This window comes from Micropterus dolomieu, linkage group LG11 (assembly GCF_021292245.1).
Source record: "Micropterus dolomieu isolate WLL.071019.BEF.003 ecotype Adirondacks linkage group LG11, ASM2129224v1, whole genome shotgun sequence".
In the NCBI taxonomy this organism is placed as follows: Eukaryota; Metazoa; Chordata; class Actinopteri; order Centrarchiformes; family Centrarchidae; genus Micropterus; species Micropterus dolomieu.
Window position 1 is genome coordinate 2,478,400 of NC_060160.1, and position 20,490 is coordinate 2,498,889.

Sequence of the window (20,490 nt, forward strand, 5' to 3'; positions counted from 1 at the left end):
ATACTTTAAGCCGCTTTTTCAGACTTTTCATAATTTTCCAGAAATAAAAATTGTTATCTTTCAAACAGCTGTGACAAATCACACAGTGTTTTTTCTTCTTCCCCTCAACATACTGTTAGTTTAAATATTCATAAAGTCTAAAGATATAGTTTGTCCTGTGGCCTTTGGGTGATTTAAGAAAAGAAAATGATCGAAACGGCTCATAACCTGGGGATTATGAATGTGCTCTGTAAATTGCATTCCAACCTGCCCAGTACATTTGACAAGGTTCTTGTGCAACAGTGGCAATATTATCCTGACAGTGGTGGTAGAGGAAAGTTCAGGGGGTCACCAAAAGCATTAGGAATCTCTCTGTGAGGACCACAAAGCGCAGATCAAGATATCTCAAGATCGATGGAACAATGGACTGATATCCAACTAGACTACCTGTCGTCACCATCCTGATGCTCCGCCACCATCAGACCAAAACTATATGTGTCTGTTTGGACTTTTAAAGCCCATAGAGGCTGAAGCCAGTTCCGACTGCTCCACTCTAAATAACTGAAACAGTCCACAAGAAGCCAGCTGATGAAAACTAATCTGTTAGTTCTCCAGTGCGATCAGTGTCACAGAAACAATGTTTTCTCTGCCACCTCCTCCGCAAACAGAAGAAACTTGGCAAATTACATTTTACCACTTTGACAGTTTCCATATCACAACACCACGGGTGTCTGCCGCCATGACGGCGCGCCGCCAAAAGGTTTGTCTTATTAGAAATCGTCAGTCATTGAACCGATTCGGGTTCCACGTCTCAGGTACGAGCCACTCGCTGATCACAGTGACGGTTTAACGCCGCAGGATGACAGCTCAGCACATGTGCAGCTCTTGTGAGACTGTGAAGTACTGAGCGCTGTGGGTGAAATATCGCTCGCGAAGGAGTCGTCCGAGCCGAGCTGATCGGGCCGGACGAGGCACAGAGAGAGGAGGGAGAGAGACCTCAGTGCTTTATTTAACTGATGTAACGTGAAGGCAGAGAGCTGCAGCAGAGTGGAGCTGTTATGGACTCTAATGATGATGAATATGGTTCAATAGAGACAGAAGGAGAGGTACATTTTAAAATAAAGTGAAGCGTTTTGCAGAGACACACTCACATTCACACTTATGTAAGCACACTGACATAAATATGCTTGCATGTAGAAACAGTGTCAGTGTGAGAGCGCACACACACACACAGGTGCTATATATTGATTCCCAGCAATTAATTGACGGATAGCGACGTGTTAAGAGCTCAGAAAGAGGAGAGGGAGAAGGAAAGTGGGCGGGAGGGAAAGAAAGGGTGACGGGGAGGGGTGTGGGAGGAAAGGAAATCTCTAAATGCAAAACTAAAGCTAAGAAAGCAAAACCAGACGACGTCTCACAACCTCAGTTCAGTCAGGATAACTTTTACCAAAGACACTGATATTTGCTCTGCAGAAATTTACGTTTTGTGCTATGGCTCTGTTCTGGGATCTCCCTGCCCTTCCAAGCAACTACGTGGAAATCCATGAAGCGGGGAGAGCAACAGCAAAGACCCCTCTAGGGTACAGAACAGAGCAGGCATCAATAAAAACAGAAATGACATGATTAATCAGACACCGCCTGAAAGGAGGAGCTGGGGGTGGCGGCGGGTTACAAGCCGCTTGCAGAGGAAGCAGCACGGGCAGGGCGGCTGGACGGTAGCGGCTTAGAATTTGCCAATGAATGCTAAAAGGGGAATCAGCTGGTGTGGCTGGCTTTGGGATCGGCTGCTATTAGCTGATGTGCTGGGATTATGAGCTGAACTTGACTTTGTCGCTTGGCTGAACTTCCGCCATGCTCTACTTTTTAGTTTGATCAAGTCCAGACCAATAATTAGTTGAGTTTCCCTTCAGTTAAGTAAGTTTTAAGTAAATTTTTGCAAAATAAAATCAGAATCAGTGATGACAGACGGTGATTTTTGTATAGAACATTTTAGTCTAGTGGAAAGCTGGTGAATGTTTTGTCAACAGAAGCAAACAATCTTTCCAGATTGTTTCACCTGAGCCACCAAGCATACACTTTTTTGTGGTATTTTAACACAATTTTTATATGTGATGGAAATAATGGAAACACATCTGATTGTTTACATGATAATATAATTCACAACAAAGTCTATTTCTTTGATTTAACTGATTTTTGGGGGGCATTAAGTTCAACAGTTTTTGCAGAACAACTGTTTCCAGGTTGAAATTCAGGACAATATTGTTTCATAGTTTAATGCCTGTGTTGTCCTGGGTCGTCAGCTACTGCATTCACGCGTTTACCTTTGCAGCGATCAATAACGTTGAACCAAAAACCATGTGGGATGAGTGGTGGCTCATTCATGAATGTGTTTAAATGAGTGAGAATCAGCCTCATTCTGATGCACTTTGTGCTGTTTGAGGTGGGACTCTCTCTCCCTGCCTCGTACATTCAAACACAAATACACACACACACACATTGTAGTGGAGGAGAAGACAAATAACAGAGGCCAGACACTTTGACCTCGCTGCCTGGCTGGAGAGTAATTTTGCTTCTGCTGGAGATGGGAGAGGAATAGAGAGAGAGTAGGAGGGAGAGGGAGAATGAAGTGTAGAGCGAGAGAGAACCAGAGAGGCGTATATCTGGGTGGTTTAGCTTATAAATGAACACTTCTGCTCGGTGATAAAACGATAGCCCTCTCCTGGTCTGTGTGTGTGTGTGTGTGTGTGTTCGAGAGAGTGTTTGTGTAAATGAGTCTGCTTGCTTGTGTACAAATGCCTGCTGGTGTGCATGTTTCAGACTTAAACTGCCTGATGTTTATGTGTAAATGTATGAAAGCAATGTGTGTGTGTGTGTGTGATCTTATACTACACACATATTTGGGTTGCTCATGTCCGAGTTTACGGGCTCACATTAATCTGATTATTGCCCGTAATCTGACAAAGGCACCAGTTGGACTCGATGGGACAGAACTGTTATAATCAAGGATATTTTTTGTCACAGCTGGATTGCAAAGTTATCTTGGCAACTGGACTGAAACGATTTGTAAATTCATAAATTAGTTGATTTTCAGAAAAAGTATCTGCCAACAATTAGTATGTCTGATTAATCCCGTTTTTTGTTGAACATGTGATTTTGTATCGCAGGCATTGTTACAGTGAGATATACATTTTCTTCTCTCCTTGTATTTTTTGTTTGATGTAAATGAGTCTAAACTTAAGCTGCAGGGTGTTGTGAGGATGAGATTTCACTAAGTATACCTGTTAGTCAGACTTAATACATGGAAATTATACTTTAGAACACTTTCCTCACTATTATGAAATATATTTTAGAGCAGAGTGATGAGCAACATATGGAGGTTTTCATTCACCCTTTGCAATTACATTCAAAGCAGCCAGTCTGCTCCTCCACTCTGCATGGAGAGGTGATTTATCTGCGCGGTTCTATTCATTTTGAATCAGACCGGTGACGCTGGGCTCCCTCAGCACTTTGACAACTGGTACAGCAGAGAGCCAGCAGAGACTCAAGCAGCAGCAGCAGCTCCTGGAGGAGCACAGGCACATGAATAATCACCCAGACGCTGCTAGATAGCTCCGCTCTCCTTGGGCCTTCCAGCAGATGCTATGCTAACAAATGGGAGCAGTCAAACCAGAGCTAATGGGAAAAAGTTCCCGTTTTCACCCCCCAAAAAAGCACAGCACAGGCCCCTCGCATGCACACAAACATACACAAACACTGTCAGTAGCTACGATTAAGGCAGTTAACACAGAGAGGTGGAGCTGCTGTGAACACAAGACCCTGATAATGTTCATGGGAGTATAATCACAGTCAGTAATGCTGTAAAAATGGCCGGTTTATTTTAACCTGTTTCCCAACGCAAAACAGCTTTTCATAATTGTTAGGAAATTATTAAATCCACAGGATGAACCCTTTTCATTTTAATGATCACATAGGCTGTGTTCGAAACAGGCTAAACTGCTGTCTCAGAAGTTGTCTAACAGGACAGCGAGGCATAAAGTGCTGTTCGCAACGTCTCGAACGATCCCTTTCTGTCGCGTAAGATGCCTTCAAACTGTCCGGACAGTTTTGAAGGCCTATTACCCAGAAACGGCTGCAGTAGCTTTCGAAAAGATGGCAGACAAACAAGCCAAATTCGTACACAAAGATACGTTTTTAAAATTTTTTAGTAGTTTTCTCGCTTTTTAGTTAAGTTAGCGTGAACTAAACACTGAACTATCATATTAGCCCACGACTGTAACCAGCCAAGTTTGTTCAGTCTGATTTCTGAGGCGTCTGTTACCCATTTGGCTTTTCAATAGCTAGTTAGCTGATGCTAAGGCTAGCTTCTCTTCTGACAGCCAGAGGAGACGCAAGACGGCGTGCTGACGTCGAGATGCCTTCACTTGAAAGTGATGCCTTCTGGGGCACCTGTCTAGTACGGCAGCGACGCAACTGCCTTCCGTTCCAAACACAGCCATAATGTTTCGTCTACATCCAGCTTCAGGCTTTAAGAATAGATAAATCATCAGGGCGTTGTTTGTTCTGTCCATCACTTTTGTGCGTTGACTTCTAAAGCATGCTACTGCTTTTAACTGTTTGGCTCTCTCTTTTTTAAGCTAATTTTCACCCACAGCCAGTGTCACAACTATATGGATGTTAACTGTAGCTAGCTAGCAACATACCTACTGACATTGTGTGTCTGTGCGTGTTGAAAACTCAGCTGCACAAAGCATTTTTGCTCAAGTCACACCAGTCTAAAGCTGCATTTAGACTGAATGCTAACAAACATTTTCTCACTTTATTTGAACAATTCTTTACACTGTTAGCTAGCTAAAAACATATCAACCGTGTGATGTGTTTGTTTGGACCGATTCCAAAACATCTCACCAGAAACAGCAGTTCCTTCTGTTTCCTCCAGTTTCTGTTCTTTTCCCTGTGTAATACAGTCTTCGGATGAGTTAAAATGTTTTGCTCAGACTCAGGGTTACAGCACCACCTGGAGCACTCCTGCGTCTGCTTGTGTCCTTTCACATGTTTCCATTGACCTTGTGTAGCCTGCAACCCTGCCATGTCTAAATTTGCTTCACATTCAGTCTGAACAAACTTGGTTGAGCGTGAACATTTTTAAGGGTGGAAGAAACTTGAGAAATATAGGAGCCTATATGAGGAGGTCCTCTACATTCATGATGTTTTAAAATCTTTGTAGACAGTTTAGGGGAAGTACCAGATTTATAAAACCAGTATCTGAGCATCAGATGAAACTACTTGTTTGTATCTACAACACAACCAGCGGTTCTCAAAGTGGAGTCCGGGGACCCCCCAGGGGTTCTTGACAGGGTTTCAGGGGGCAAAAAGGGGTCCATCCATGAGTAACACAAAGACAGAATGTATGACTATTTTGGTCATAGGTTTTGTACACTTTCTGTGATAAAACATCTAAAAGCAAAAATGCAATCAGAGGAGGGACCTTGGGATTAAAACTTATCAAATCCATGTCTCCAAAGTCAGCTTCAGGAACATCTGGACCAAACAGTTTACGGAGGGAATACCCTGGTATGTTGTTGGAGTCTGGGTGGGAAATTATCGCCACTGTTTGACTAGTAAATTTGTCTGCTCTGCCAGCTTGCCAATTCTGCCTCTTTTGGCAGGTAACCAGCAACACTTTTAGTTATTTTCTTCTTTAAAAAATCTGTTAATGAAGTCGCTGTGGCCACCAGACCACCAGAAGTCACCTCCCTCCTCTGTCCTGGGTCATAAAAATACTCACAATTCATCTGTAAACTGTTACAAAATTATAGAAATGAGATAAATTACAGATATAAATTACATACAAGGTTTTCGTGGGTCATCAAATACTCGATTTGATTGGATTAGGCTGATTGATAGCCTCTCTCCTCAGTGCTGAATGTGTTTTTGAATGCGTCTGCAGTGGCAAAACCCAGTTCAGTCATTACCCCCATCTCCCTTATCAGCACAAGGGGAATAAACACAAATCTAATAGAAATTCATTACGCAGACCCATATCCACACACACACACTCTCTCACACACAGAGCCAACTAGTTTATTAGATTAATAGGCTATGAATGGCTAATACGAATTACCCCCCTCTCTTGTTAACGAGACGCGGAGCAATTTGTATAATTATGTCTGTGGAAGGGAAGAATTCCTGTGTCTAAGCATATTTTTAGACAGCCGAGCTTTCTGAAGGCTTTTGATTACGTATTTACTTTGGGGTTTTCAGCTTCGTGCTCTTTCTCTCAGAAGTCGTTTTTGAATAATTCATTGCTTTGTTCCAGAGCGGAATAATTTGTGTTGAGATTTATGAGCAATTGCTTTGGGGTGGGCTGATTTTACTCTTTTTACTTTCTTTTTTTTTTTTAAATGATCTCAGAACGTGTTTTGTCAGAGTCGGGTGTCAGTGTGTCTCTTTCAAACGGAGGCCTGAGTCGAGACGGCGCTCTCAGAGAGGACACAGGATTTTCAGCACGTCTTTTTAAAGAGTTTGCTGCCAAAACAAGATGCACAACATCAGAAAAAATATAACCTATACTCCCACAGTGTTTGAGAGCACAGAATAAAACATGTGCACTTAAATTAATAACAGATACTCTTATTAAATGTCTGTCTGAACCAACCATTTGGTCTCATATTAGGCTTTTTGAAAAGTGGAACTGTAAGTTATTAAGCCCTGTTTTAGAAATTTACTGGAAATTTGTGTCAGGAATAAAATATAATTAGACAGATTGCTTCACCAGTATCAAGAAAATGATACTTGCTTCCAGTTTTATTTTAAACACATGGATTTTAGGACTTGATAATTACAAAAATGACTTGTTAAGATGTATTTTTTTAGCAGTGTATTAAGTGGTGAACACACACTGCATGTCAAAGAATAAAATTGTGGGGTAAGTATATTAATGTTTTTATTTCTGTACATGTCCACCTTACACCAGCATCGTACCTGAGGACCTTAAAGATCAGATGTACACTAATTAATAGACTCAAGATCAGAATACCAGTCTGATGAATCTTTTATTTTTGCATTTCCAGATTTCTTGAAATGTTACGCACTCCTTGGTTTGAGAAAAATCTCCATCCTCTTAAAGACAACATGAAATGACTGAGAGTAATACTGTAGTTCAACATTTGGGGAAATTGGCGTGTTCTCTTTTTTATCTGATGCATATCCAGCCGAGCTGGAGCCTGGAGGCAATTAGCAAAGCTTAACATAAGCACTGGAAGCTGGAAAACAACTTGTCTGGCTCTGTCCGAGATATATATGTTATATTTAAATAACATAAAGTTAAATATACTGTGTTCTTATTCAGTTATGACACGTGATGCACATTATACTTTCTTTTCTTTGCTGCAGCAGTGAACCTGTTCGTTCAGAGTACACTTGATTTTTGTCTTTTAAAGTTCAGTTTTTTTGGCATTTTAAATAACATGGAAACGAAGCAGAGTAAGAGGTTTGACATGTAGCAAGATTAAAACCTCAGACGTTGTGGATTCAGGTTTTGTGCTTCAGCAGCTGAGCTGGCAGGATTCCTCTTTATCCCTGCTGAACAATTTCAAACATGATCCTTTTCTTCCTTTTCCCCTTTTGCCTGCAGGTTCCTGGAAACTTTCTGGAACCGGATCTAGTCGACCTCCACCAGATCAGCCCAATCCCAGCTGGTCCTGTGGCACCACCGCCAGATGACTCCTGGGAATGGGATGAAACAGATATGACAATCACAGAACCAGAGCCACAAGAAGTACCAGAACCCGACCTTACGCACAACCTCCCCACCGAACCGAATCTGCCTTCGGACGTCGTTCTGTCCAATGGGAATCAATCAGAAAGGATTCAAACGGATGTCCCAGCCAGTCAGTGTCCTGAGATGATGAGAGAGGTTGAGCCCAGTGTGATCTCCCAAACTCTCCCCCCTAACAATAATCACATCTACCAGGTGTACAGCCTCCACACGGTCGAATTATACAGACAGCCTCAGTTTCCTCACACTTCCTCCTCGCTCCACAAAACCAAATCAGGAAAACAGAAACAACACCTTCTGCTAAAGAGCCTGAGTAAGGACTCCTCATTCTCCTCCATCGAATCCCTCCCGGATCTCCTGGGAGGTTTGATGTCAAACAGCCGAGGAGGAGATAGAGTCATTGGATACCGGGATGGGGGGAGTGAGAGGGAGGGTGGCAGAGCAAGCGGCCAGTCTGCAAGCAGTCGACGGTCAGAAGGTGAGAGCGGCATCGTTAGTGATACAGGAGAGACGGAGACAACGACAACAAACTCTGACGTCCAGGGAGAGGAAGAGGATCCAGGGGAAGACGAGGATAAGGGGGAGGAACAGCAGCGGAGGAAGGATGAAACTGTAGCTGGGATTTATTTGGCTCTGCACAAAGACAACGTCACCCGGTACAACCAAAGAACCAAGACAGAGGAGAATATGAAGGAGAAAGGATGGAGAAGGGATGACGTCAGAGGTGAAAGCAGAAGAAACAGAGAGGAAGAGAAAAGGAAGAGGCACAGGAGGGGAGGAGGTGAGGCGGTTGAGATCCTAATCAACGGGCATGGGATCCTGACTCCCGCTGACTCTGACTCTGACGCTGAGGTGGGGGGACTCGATATAGACTCTTCCAAGTCCTTTATGTCCCACAGTGACTTCACAGAGTTCAAAGTTAACCAGGTTAATGGTTTGGAGACTCTTCCTGCTCTCAGCCGCCGGGCGTCGAGTCCAGTATTATCTCAGGGCTCCTCTCTGGAGTCCCTTCTGGCTCTGGGTGTGGAGTTATTTCCCTCCAAAGACCTTTTGCATCGTAGCGCCTCTCTGGAGAGCTGCCTAGTCCCGTGTCGTAGCGCTGAAGAGGATACCGGAGGCAGCCTGGCCAGCCTTGGGGACCTGGGGCAGAGCAGAGAGGTGGGTGGAGGTGAACCACAAAACGAGGAGAACAATGAAAGTACGCAAGGAGAACCGTCCTCTGGGGAGCTGAGCCGAAGAACTCTTGATCTCCTGAAACGCCTGGAGAACATCCAGAGTCCTCTGGAGGCGAAGATGACCCGCAGTGTTTCTGACATGGCGCTTCAAAGCAGCTCCCCGCAGCGGAGCAGACTTCCTGCATCACCCTCTCTTGGTGGCCGACACGCCCCCCTTTCCGGCATTTCAGGTTGCTCACGGAAAGGACCGCCATCCCTGATTAACGAGAGCTCAGCAACAGCATCGCTAACGGAGCTGAGTAGCACAGAAGACTCGTCCGTAGGGTCCGAAGATTTCACTATGCTCAGAAATCAACGCCACCCCTTCCTGGATCCCACCGTCACAGCCAACGCCAACTCAAGCTCTTATAGGAAACGCTGCAACGGAAACGGTCGAGGAGGGCAAGGGATGGAAGAAGCAGATGCAGCAAGCTTGAGTCTGGTGGTGAACGTCTCTTGTACTTCGGCATGCACAGATGAAGACGAGGACGACAGTGACCTCTTGTCTTCCTCCACACTCACGCTCACTGAGGAGGAGCTCGGTGTTCGGGATGGAGAGGACCAAGAGGAGGAGAGGTTGAGCGGTGCCTCATCTGGTAATGAGGATGATGATGAAGAGGAGATGGAGGGATCTTACATCCTGGGGCTGCAGTACATGAAGAGGGAGCTGCAGAGTTGGATCCGATCTCCTCGAACTCTGTCTTCCTCCTCCTCTAAAACAGAAGCAGGCCTCCGGGACGAGCTGCAGTGTGGAAGCAACCTGCCCTCGACCTTCACCTCCTCCTCTCAGAACAAGGAGCAGCACTGTTTTCTAAACCGCTCAGCTGCAAAATTATTAGAAACCAACACTAACAGTGGCAACAACAAAACGAGAACGGATAAGAACAAACGGGAAGAAGAGGAGAAGAACCAGAGAAACGTAACAAGAAGCTACATTAGCCAGTTTGTGGACGACGTGGAGAACGGAAACGTGGACCAGAGCTGTTTAAAAGGGAAAGACGAGGACGACGAACTCCTCCGAGAGGAGTCGAGCGTGTTCACAAAGAAAGGAGAATCACTGAGGGAACCTTACATGTTCACCAAAACAGGAGAGTCAGTTCGGGATGTTAGCGACTTCATAGTGAAAACAGATTCAAACTCAACGAAGCAGCTTTCTTCATCACTATCCTGTGAGCTCCTCCCCTTCCCACCCAAACGTGCTTCGTCTTTGGTGGGACAGCTGAGAGGGGAGTTGCCCTGTCACAGCTCCTCCCTCCCCTCGCCTCCTTCCCTCTCGCCTGTTGAGGACTGCAGATCCCACGATGCCCTGGACAACGGCAGGCCGGCTCCCGGGGGGCGGAAGGCCATCACCATTCAGGAAAAGTTCAAATTCTCATCTTTTGTGACAGAGCAGACAAGGAGGGAAGTTAGGGACAAAGAATCGTCCCTGCCTCCCAAAAAAAGGCGCAGTTCTCACTCCTCCTGCTGCCGCCACCTTCCCTCCCCCTCTTCCCTCCGTCCATGCAGTGTAGACGAGGGCAAGAAGGAGAATGTGCATGACTTTGTAATGGAGATTATTGACATGACCTCACTGGCACTGAAGAGCAAAGAGAATCAGCCTGAAGAACCAAGCCAGACCGATAACAGTGGGTCCATCCCAGACCAAGGTCCTGCATCACTGGCACAAATCAGAGACAAGGTACAAAATTAGTGCTTAGAAATACAAAACTCCAGTTGAGAAAGTATTGTAAAACATTTAGGCTGTTATGGATTTCATTACAAAGAAAACACATGCAAATTGTTAAACCTAATCAAACAGAAATTAAAATTAAAAAGCAGTTCAATATGGATGCAGATGTTGGTAATAAATGAATAAAATTATGGAACATTTTAGGAGAAGTCCTTTTTGACCTCAAATATTCTGTACATTTTGAGGACAAATGAATTTAAAAGTAGCAAAAGTTATCTCAGTTAATGTGTTCACTGACTTGAAGTAATTCAATAAATCGCATCACAGATCATAACTTTTAGGATGTAATAACTAATTTCATCAGTATCTTTTGCAAGTGAAGTAATCTAAAAGCTAATCAGTTTTCAGTTATCATTTATTTCTGAAAAGAAAAAATAAATCAGCCAGAAAAACTTTGTTCCTCTTGTAAAAGTGTAAAATAAAAATACACAGACATTTTAATACACTAATTAACACTTGATGGTTTCTCAGATGGTTTGGTGGATGTGTCAGGGGTCTTAAAATATAAATGTTACTGAAATATAGAAATGTGAATCATCATAACAAAGAGTCCAAATGTGTATATCACATCATAAACACGATTATAAAATAAACCAAACATTTATAAATGCAAATCGATTTTATGGATAAAATTGAATCATGCTAAATAAATTGGACCATAACAGCATCCTATTCATTATTATTTATTTTTAGTTCTCAGTCAGGTTAACCAACAAACAAAATGTCATGTCAGTTTTTATTTATGAAGCTCAAACTCACAAAGTGCTTTACAATCTGTAACGTACGACACTCACTATGCTTAGGCGCTCTCTTCAGATAACCTACAACAAAACAACACACAACACACAAATCTGTACAAACTTTCTCCATCCTCTTCCTGCAGGTCCTCGAGCACTCCCACCGGCCTCTCCACCTTCGTAAGGGAGACTTCTACTCCTACTTGTCTCTCTCCTCCCATGACAGCGACTGCGGCGAGGTCAGTCAGTGCTCCGAGGACAAGAGCTCCTCTCCGGCGCCCTACAGCATCCCATCTTACGTCACGCCAACACAAGGCCTCCACAGCCCGAGCCCTGAGCTGTTTACAAACACCGTACATCAAAAATCAACCTCAGACTTGGGTCAGTCTTCCTCTACAGGCCTTCACTCCAAGAACGACTTCCGTGCTCTTGATTTGAAGTCAGCTGATGGCGGTGCTGCTGATGGTAGCCACAATGCAGAGCTGACTAGCCCCTCTGTATCCCTGCCTCCTAGCCCTGACATTAGGGATGAGGAGACCCTGTTTGCAGCCTGTACAGAGGAGGTGTACCTGGGCCCACCTCTTTGCTACAGCATGGCGCTAACCAAGAAACCACGAAGGCTGTTGCTGAAGGAAAATTTGGAGTATTTGTCCTCCCTGGACCCTGGCTATGAACTGAGCAACAGTCTAGCTTACTTGCCTTGTTCAAAACAAAACAATAGTCTTCAATATTTGTCTCAAGAGGGGCCTAGTTCCAAACCAGTTGATAGTCTGAGCTACCTGTCTCCCTCAAAGGAGTCTGTGGTGGATAGAAACCAGGATCACCTGTATTTCCAAGGATTCATTCCAACAGAGCAAACACAGAGCTCCTTCCCGGAGCCTTGTTACAGCTCATTCTCCACCTCTTCGCCCTCAAACAGCGTCTCCGCCTCTCTCCGGGGGCCCGGCTCCAAACCAGAAGATGACAACCCTGCCTCTCCTCCTCCCGTGTCCTCTGGCACTAAGAAAGAGAAGCGAGGTGAGGACCCGCACCTCCTCTGTGATGTCGCTGGAGGAGAAGTCGCGGCCACTGCGAGTGTCAGCGTGCCGCGGGAGGAGAGGAGTCATAATGAGGGGCCTCCTTATCTTAATCCCCGGGCGCGTGTCGCCCCGATAGACTCCTCCGCAGCCGAATGTTTGGCAGATACTAAAACGCTTGAATCCAATATGGGCGCCGTAATGACCAAGATAAGTGTCTGCAGCTCCGCTACAAATCCCTCAAAAGAGCCAGCCGCCACCGCCACGCGTATTAATCCCAAAATTAACTGCTCGGCGATGAGAGAGGCAGATAGGGAGGAGGGGGAGAGGCGAAGAGAGGTGGATACTCGGCGGGTGAAGCAGGAGGAGACGGGGAGGAGAGGGCGCAGTGGCTTGCAGCAGGAAGCAAAGACAGCAGCGGAGAAGCAGGTTAGTGTTCCACGTATTAGCCTGATCTGCTATCTCAGGACATTATACGGGCCTTGATACTGCACTTCACCTCTCTACTCCAGGTGTTAGTCCGAGCCGAGCCCCTCGGTGGATATGAATGTAATGAGGCCGGTGTGAATTTCTCATTTCCATTTCTGAGGTCGGACGGACGTGAGAGGTGCTCAAATGCGTAACCTTTCCCCGTCCTCTTGCTCTTTCTCACCATCTCTCTTTCTCCTTGCCACTTCACACTCCTCTTTTTTATTGTTTAGTGTCCCTTTTTCCTCTTCTTCTACCTTTCTTACTCTCCCCCTTTATTTTCACGCATCTTCCTCTTGTCTCTCTTCACCTTCTTTCTCCCTACTTTCTTTTCCTCTCCGCTCCACCTCCTCTCCTTCCTTTTTCATCTTTTTCTTCCTCCTCCCCTAGTTTGCTCCTCTTCTTCTCCTCACCTGTACCCTCCTTCATTTGTTCTCCTCATCCCGTCCTCTTATCTTCCTCTCCTCCTGCGGGTAAATTTCCTCCTTCGTCACTTTTCCACTTTCTTCTTCTATGTTCCCTCTCCTCTTCTCACCCCCCCCCCCCTCCTCTGCATCATCCCTCTCCTTCCTCCCTCAGGTGTTAATGCAAGGGGGATTTGCAGACTTCTCAGTTTTTTAGTTAAAAGGTTAAGGTCCACAGAACAACATCAGCATAATTACTATCAGTCAGATTTCATTAGGATTCATCAGCTAAGAGCTTTGCTCATCCCGCAGTGATCGTTCAATTCATTTCATCGCTGAATTAGCGTGTTTGTGCTCTTTCTAAGTTTTCTATTTCCTTGTGCAAATGAGCTTGGCATTTTTTTTCACCATCTCTGCAACCTTGCTACCTCCTCTGTTTATCAACTTTTACTCTCTTGAAGAGCAACACGGCTCAGCTGAAGATTTCTGATCTAGTGCAGAGCAACAACTTCATGTCCTACGTGTGCAATACAGGAGACTTTTCCAGCACCAAAAAACAAAATCACATTAATTTATCTTCAGGTGGTTGATCAAAATAATTCCTCTTCCAAATTATCGGTGAAACGGTTTCCACAAGGCCAAGAATATATCAACATGACTAAGAGTCCCCACCAGTGGCACCGACGTAGGTTGCAATGTTTATTACATCCCACAGCAATAAAGGGCTGTACACAATAAACACATTTTATGATTAAGGGCTGGATCACAACAACATTTATAACAGCAAATTGCCCAAAATCAATTAATTTTAGTGGAATTGCTGCATCAGTGTATTAGCTCGTGTAGGCAAAGTAAATTTGAACAGTGTTTTGTTGTGGAGTTCAGTTTTGGTAAAGTTTGACCAAATGTTTGATTTTATTCACTAATTATTTATTAAGATGTTTACTTTGTTGAGCGAAAAATAAATTTTACTCGTTTACTCGCATATTTGGTGACAAAGATTTGATCATAATTTATTAGAATGTTCTGCCTCAGACTTGTGAAGTGATCCACTGTTTGTTCTGACCATAAAGAAGTTTCAACCACTTTCACGCAGGAGCAGAAATCAGCCTTTAAACTCGGAAGAAATAACGATTTGACGGCAGGAAGAAGAAAGCATGACAATAAACCAGTGTCACTTGCACTAATGTATGTGTCTTTATAGGATTTTGTAATTATTTATTAAGCATGCTATGTCATTTTCATTGGTAGGGTGTTATTTTTTGGGGACTGGGAGAGTTATTCTTGACATATGACACTTTTTAACCATAAGCATTACAGAATATTTCAAGTATTGCAGATGAAGAATCTTGCATACTTATCTCTTGCAACAAATAAGAGTGTAACTCCGGCTGTGACCAGCAGAAGTAGCACAAAATAAAAAGCCGTTTGGGAGCCACAAGATATGGAGCCCTAATTTCCATCACTGATATATAACTGATTACAGCCAACCAGTCTAGTTGCCCTTGGATAACTTTGACTTGGATGACTAAGAACCTTCATAACATGATAGCCGACATTACTGATGGCAGTGTTTTTATTTTTTCGTTAAACGTTAAAGAACTGAGGCAGTGGGCGAGCACTTCTGGTCCCCGGCAGGGAGCTGCTGAAGGAGCTGTAAACGCTTAGATTTAATTTTAATTTTTTTTATTTTTATGAAATCAAATATATGAAGCATCACATGAAGCTGTAATTTTCATTATTATTCCATAAATATGACTTAAATTGTCTAATGGTATGGATTTCTGGGATTTCTTTTGTGTTTTTCCGAGGTTTTATTTTTTTCATTTACGCAGTTCTTTTCTGCATTTTTAAGACAATTTTGTATTTTTAAGATTAATTTTTCTGTGTTTTTGAGGTTTTGTTTTTGAATTTTTTTCTCCTGCATTTTTTTAAAAATGCATTTTTGTATTTTTAAGGTTTTATTTTTGGTTTCTTGAGGTTTTGTTTCACATGCTTTTGCATTTTTATATATATTTACGTTTGTGTTGTTGAGATTGTACTAATGTGTTTTTAAGATTTTGCACTGAAATTATAAATTTTTTTAATATTTGAGATTTAACAGTGCTTTAAGGGAAGTTTAAATCTCACCCTACATTACCTTCACCTTACTGACACCAAACCTTCTGCAGAACTTCTGTCCTAATGTGTGATAGTTTCTTCATTTGCTTATAAATTCATTAAAAGGGCGTCAAATAAAAGACAAAAAGATTATGCAAATATGGGGGTAGGTGTTCTTCTAACACATGTGCAGTCGTGCTGGCGTGTATATGTGCGTGTAAGCGTGACTGCAAATGCATATATGTGTGTGTGTGTGTAAATTCGCAGCATTGGTAGATGTATGGGGGAGGGATAATAGCTACACAAGTCTTTACAAAGCGATTAGTTGTGAGCCAATTAAGAGAGCGGGGTGGAGTGGGAGAGAGAATTGTTTTCGGCCTGATGCTCGTTGTTTTAATTTGCAACTTTTCATCAGTTTGGGCTCAAAGAAAGAACAAGCCGATTAGAAAACAAAGACAAACAACGTTTCAGCGCGATAATGCCGTTTTGATTTATTCTTCTTTCCCTTCCCTTGTTTGTCTCTCTCCTTTACTCGCTCTCCTGCCGGATCCATCGCCACCTCTCTCTCTCTCTCTCTCTCACACACACAGTTGAAAAGAAAAGAATAAAGTGGAACATTGTTTTCTCACTCTCAGCTGTGTCATGTATTTGCCTTCATGTGACTCAACAATTTCTCTGTTGTTTTCTTGCTTCTCTCTTTTCCCTTTGCAACCATTTTCTGTCTTTTCATTTGTTGCATTAATCTGTCTTTCCTTTTTATTTATTTTCTCTCCCTCTCAGGTGAGCTCTCAGTCAGCGGCCCATCATGCGACCAGAACAGCACCTGGGCGGAGCCAAGCCTCAGTGAGACCACCCACCTCAAGGACAGTAACAGTAAGTTAACAGACACACACACACCTCCACACTCCTGACCAGACTAAAATGGCGAATCCGAAGACATAAAAAGGGAGAAGTTTGGAAACGCTGCTGAGCCGTTTTCGTTTTAAAACTCCTGGTAGCTTTTTAGTGTGGACAGGTGAAAACGGAGCACTTTAAGAAACGATGACCCAAATGCTCACATTTGGCTTCCTGGTTTGGTCTTATAAGTCATGCAATGTGGAAACACACAGTCTGCACACTACTGACAGGCTATTTGTTTTATTATTTTGATTACAATATTTTGTACTGTGCAAATAACACTTATATACTATATGTACTATACTTTCAGTAACAGTTCACCTCGTTGTCAGTCCGTGAATAAAAAAAATCTTCGCCACTGCTGTTCTTTGTTCATCTGTAGTAGAACTTTCTTCTTTCACCAGATCTTCTGCAGCTGCGGAGTAAACAATCTGCTTCATGTTTACACCGGCATGCGCATGCCCAGTGCACGTCAACGGCCACTAGATGTGCGTTTTCAGTCGTTGTAATGTAGACGGAGATCAACTCTGAAACGCAGCTATAACGCTGGTGTGGACGGAGATTTGTTTGATTATCCCGGACAAGCTCCAGACCGCGCCTTTGACCGTCTAAAGTTTGGAGTATTTCAGACAGACTCTCAACAACGTGCTGCTCCGTGAGCTCTCTGAACTGGAAACAGCTTCACTGCAGCACAACTGCTGTCCACGAATATGTGAAGCAGCATGAACACGTGAAACAAAAGTATCCTTCGTACGATACTTTGTCTAGACGGCAGCACCGCAAATCGTGTTTACTTTCTGTCGCCACGCAAGCACGGCACATTATCAGCACGAGGACACGTAGTATTTCTTCAATGGCTTCATGTTAAAAGTAATTTCTGCCCCGCTGCTGTCATAGTAACGTAACGTTACACCGTGAGCCATGTAACGATCAACTGTTTCATATTTTCTGTTTGTTTAACGGCCACGTATGAGCGAGAAAACAGCTAATCTAATTACAGACAATCTGTGACTGTCTGAACAGTCTGTGAGTCCTTTCAGGTGCAGAAATACATTTTATTATCATACTGCATTACTTAATATTGAAATGAATCCACGGCAGAAACATTTAAAGTTTTAAGTAAAGATGCCTAATTAATGTCTGTTATTGTTATTATCACAACACATCAGTGGCGTGGAAATTGGATTCATTGCTGCTATTGTCATTATTCTAATGTGCTTCATCAGGATGATTGAATAAAATATAGATTTATTGATTAGACATGTTTTTTAAACATTTATTTTGGATAAATTGGTTTGTTAATCAAGTAATAGGCAACTTTACAAGTGGAACCAGACTTTCTCATTTCTTTCTCGCTTGTTTTACATCTGAAAAACAGACAAAAGCTCTTTTTCTCAGTAACGCCACAGCACATCATCGATAGCTTGTTGTGCACTTTGGTGTCATCAGTATCTGCAGCGAATAAGCATGTGGTAGGTGATGATATGAAGATTCTCCAATGGAAAAGTCACACTACATCAACACTTTATCTTCAGTTTACTGTTACACAGCAAAATGTCCAGCCGCTCCTTTGGTTTATGTTTGAAGTAAAAGTATCATCTTAAGTCAATTTTTCCCGACTCTCCATGGCGGAAACCATTAAAACATGCAAACCCCTCATTTAAATACCCCCACCTCCATTGTGTTTGCTCCTGTTGTCATCTACGCAGTAATTATTAGTAAATCACCCGTAACAGGTACTAAAATTGCACGTGCAATATTTTAGAATGCACACGCAATTTATAACTCTTTATTCGGGAAGTTAGTAAATCAGGCCCTTACTTCTTTCCCTATTGATGCGATATGTGCTATTAGCTTTTACTAGTATTTATTGTCAGTTGTAGTTCTTGTGCTGTATTTGATGCTGTGTTGATGCTTTTGTGTTGTTCCTCAAATGTAAGTCGCTTTGGATAAAAGCGTCTGCCAAATGAGTAAATGTAAACGAAATAATCCCATATTTTGGACACTATATTCTTCGTCCCTCATTATTTTCTCTCTCTTCCTCCACTTTGCAAACAGCGGCATCATAATCACGTCGTGTTCACACAGCGTAAGCGCGATGTGCGACAGTAATAAATGTCAGTGCGCTATATAGTAATATGGATTAAACGAAGCATCGGGGCATATTAAAGGAAAAAGCTAAATACAAGAGTGGAGAAACATCAAATGCACCAGGGCTCATTGAATCAATAACCAGATCTCAACCCAGTTTCAGACCTCTGGGAGATTTTGGAGTAAACGTGTAAGACGACGCTCTCCACCCCCGTCAACATAAGAACAAATGATATAATATAAGATCTTCAGGTCTGAGTAGTGATGTCTGTGACTGTCTCTGATGCTGCATGTGCTTTTATTATGTCTGGCTGTGTTTGTGTTTCTTTCTATGTGCTGTACTCAGGTCTCTCTTGATCTCAGTGATACAACCTGATAAAATGAAGGTGTTATATAGCTAAATGAGGGGAGATCCTGTGACTTCAGACTTCCACAGACTTGGCGAGGAGCCCTGAAGCTGTTCTGGAGGCTCGCGGTGGCCCGACTCCATACTGAGACACTCCATGTTGCTTTTTCCTTTAATTTGTCAACCATCTGTAATTTTCCTGTCCTTCATAAATGTTTCAGATTAAATTACCCATACATAAATTAATGTATAATATCAAAAACTGATTGTGTTTATAATGATCCAGGTTGCAAACAAGCAGTGAATTTATTTTGGTTTTCATCATATTTTCTATTTTTAAACTCAAATCAAACCAGGAAGCTGCAGCACGAACAAAGGCCATTACTGACACAATCTGTGTGTGTGTGTGTGTGTGTGTGTGATGTGGCCGCCCTATGGGCGCCTCCAGGGCTAAGCAAAACCTACTGCCCCATACTCCTAACACACACACACACCCCTGAGGGCAGGGCACGAGAGTCCAGGTAGAAGCTCTGACAGCCCAACAGCTGCAGGTTAGACAGACATGTTGTTCACACTCACACACACACACACACACACACCAGAGGACAAACCAGCATACACACTTACAAGCAAAGAAATACACACATGAAAGTGCAAGATCAAGCTCAGTGTACACACACAGTGCATGTAAACCCACGACAAAGGACACACACACACACACACACACACACACACACACACACACACACACGCATCATATCAGTGATGCATACAGCTGGTCCTGACCCCCATGGCGTGCCCCAGTCTATCCCACCTGTTCACACACACACACACACACACACACACACACACACTGTACACACAGACACAGGTGCAATTAAAGCAATCGTGAATGCGGCTCATGATGTGCTCTGTGACCCAGACAGCAGAGGGTCTGCAGCAAAACACACGGGTGCGTGCGTGCGTGCGTGCGTGCGCGCGCTTCCTTCACTGACTCATGTTTGGAAAGTTTCATAGAGAAGCCGAACAGAAAACGACTGAATATCTGCAACACGCAGTGTGTGTGAGCACAGTGGGTAACAAAATATACATCAGATGATCCGTTATAACTAGATATCTAAAATAGTTTAAGAATAAAATAATAGAATTTGTGTGAGAGTCGAATATATATTAACATAAAACCAGGATATGATCAAATGAAACTAAATTATTCAAACAATAGAAGTAAAAATAACAGAACAGCAAATATTTGTTGAGCACAAATACTAAAGGGACAGAATAAATTCACAATACAGAAGAACCCAGTTATAAACAACATTAATGAACAAAGTTTAAAATCTAATTGGTAAAAAGAGGAAAGATTACAGCAATTTTTTTTTTTTTTTAAAGGCGCCTCGCTGTAGTTTTTGTCAAACAGGAGGAAATAGTGCATTTGTTGGGGACTATTTTCAGCGGCGGATGAATCCACGTGTTGCTCCAGTGAGTGTTTGGGTCAGCAGGACAGTATATGTGGGATTGAGTCAGAATAAACTACTGTGTTCATGGTGATGAAGGAACATGTCACCGAGTGCAGCAGTGAGGCAGGTTTTAAACAATTTCTGAACAACGACGGAGCTCTATGGGTCACAGGAGGAACAGACATCAGGACTTGATAGGAGATACAATCATGGGATTTGTTGACAAGAAGAAAAATCTAGAATATCACTTAACCTTTCATGATGGCCGGGTTCCA

The 20,490-nt window shown here is 43.1% G+C and overlaps 2 protein-coding genes across 2 annotated transcripts in view; one reads left to right on the forward strand and one right to left on the reverse strand.

The window, feature by feature from the left end:
- The window catches only part of kcnh5b (potassium voltage-gated channel, subfamily H (eag-related), member 5b), a 1,142,829-nt gene that overhangs the window by 853,552 nt on the left and 268,787 nt on the right, over positions 1 to 20,490 (reverse strand). The window lies entirely within an intron of this gene.
- The window catches only part of akap6 (A kinase (PRKA) anchor protein 6), a 207,656-nt gene that overhangs the window by 183,860 nt on the left and 3,306 nt on the right, over positions 1 to 20,490 (forward strand). Inside the window, exons 18-20 of the mRNA XM_046062163.1 lie at positions 7,613 to 10,648; positions 11,583 to 12,881; positions 16,205 to 16,297. Coding sequence (XP_045918119.1) covers positions 7,613 to 10,648; positions 11,583 to 12,881; positions 16,205 to 16,297 — 4,428 coding nt within the window. The remainder of the gene's footprint in view (positions 1 to 7,612; positions 10,649 to 11,582; positions 12,882 to 16,204; positions 16,298 to 20,490) is intronic.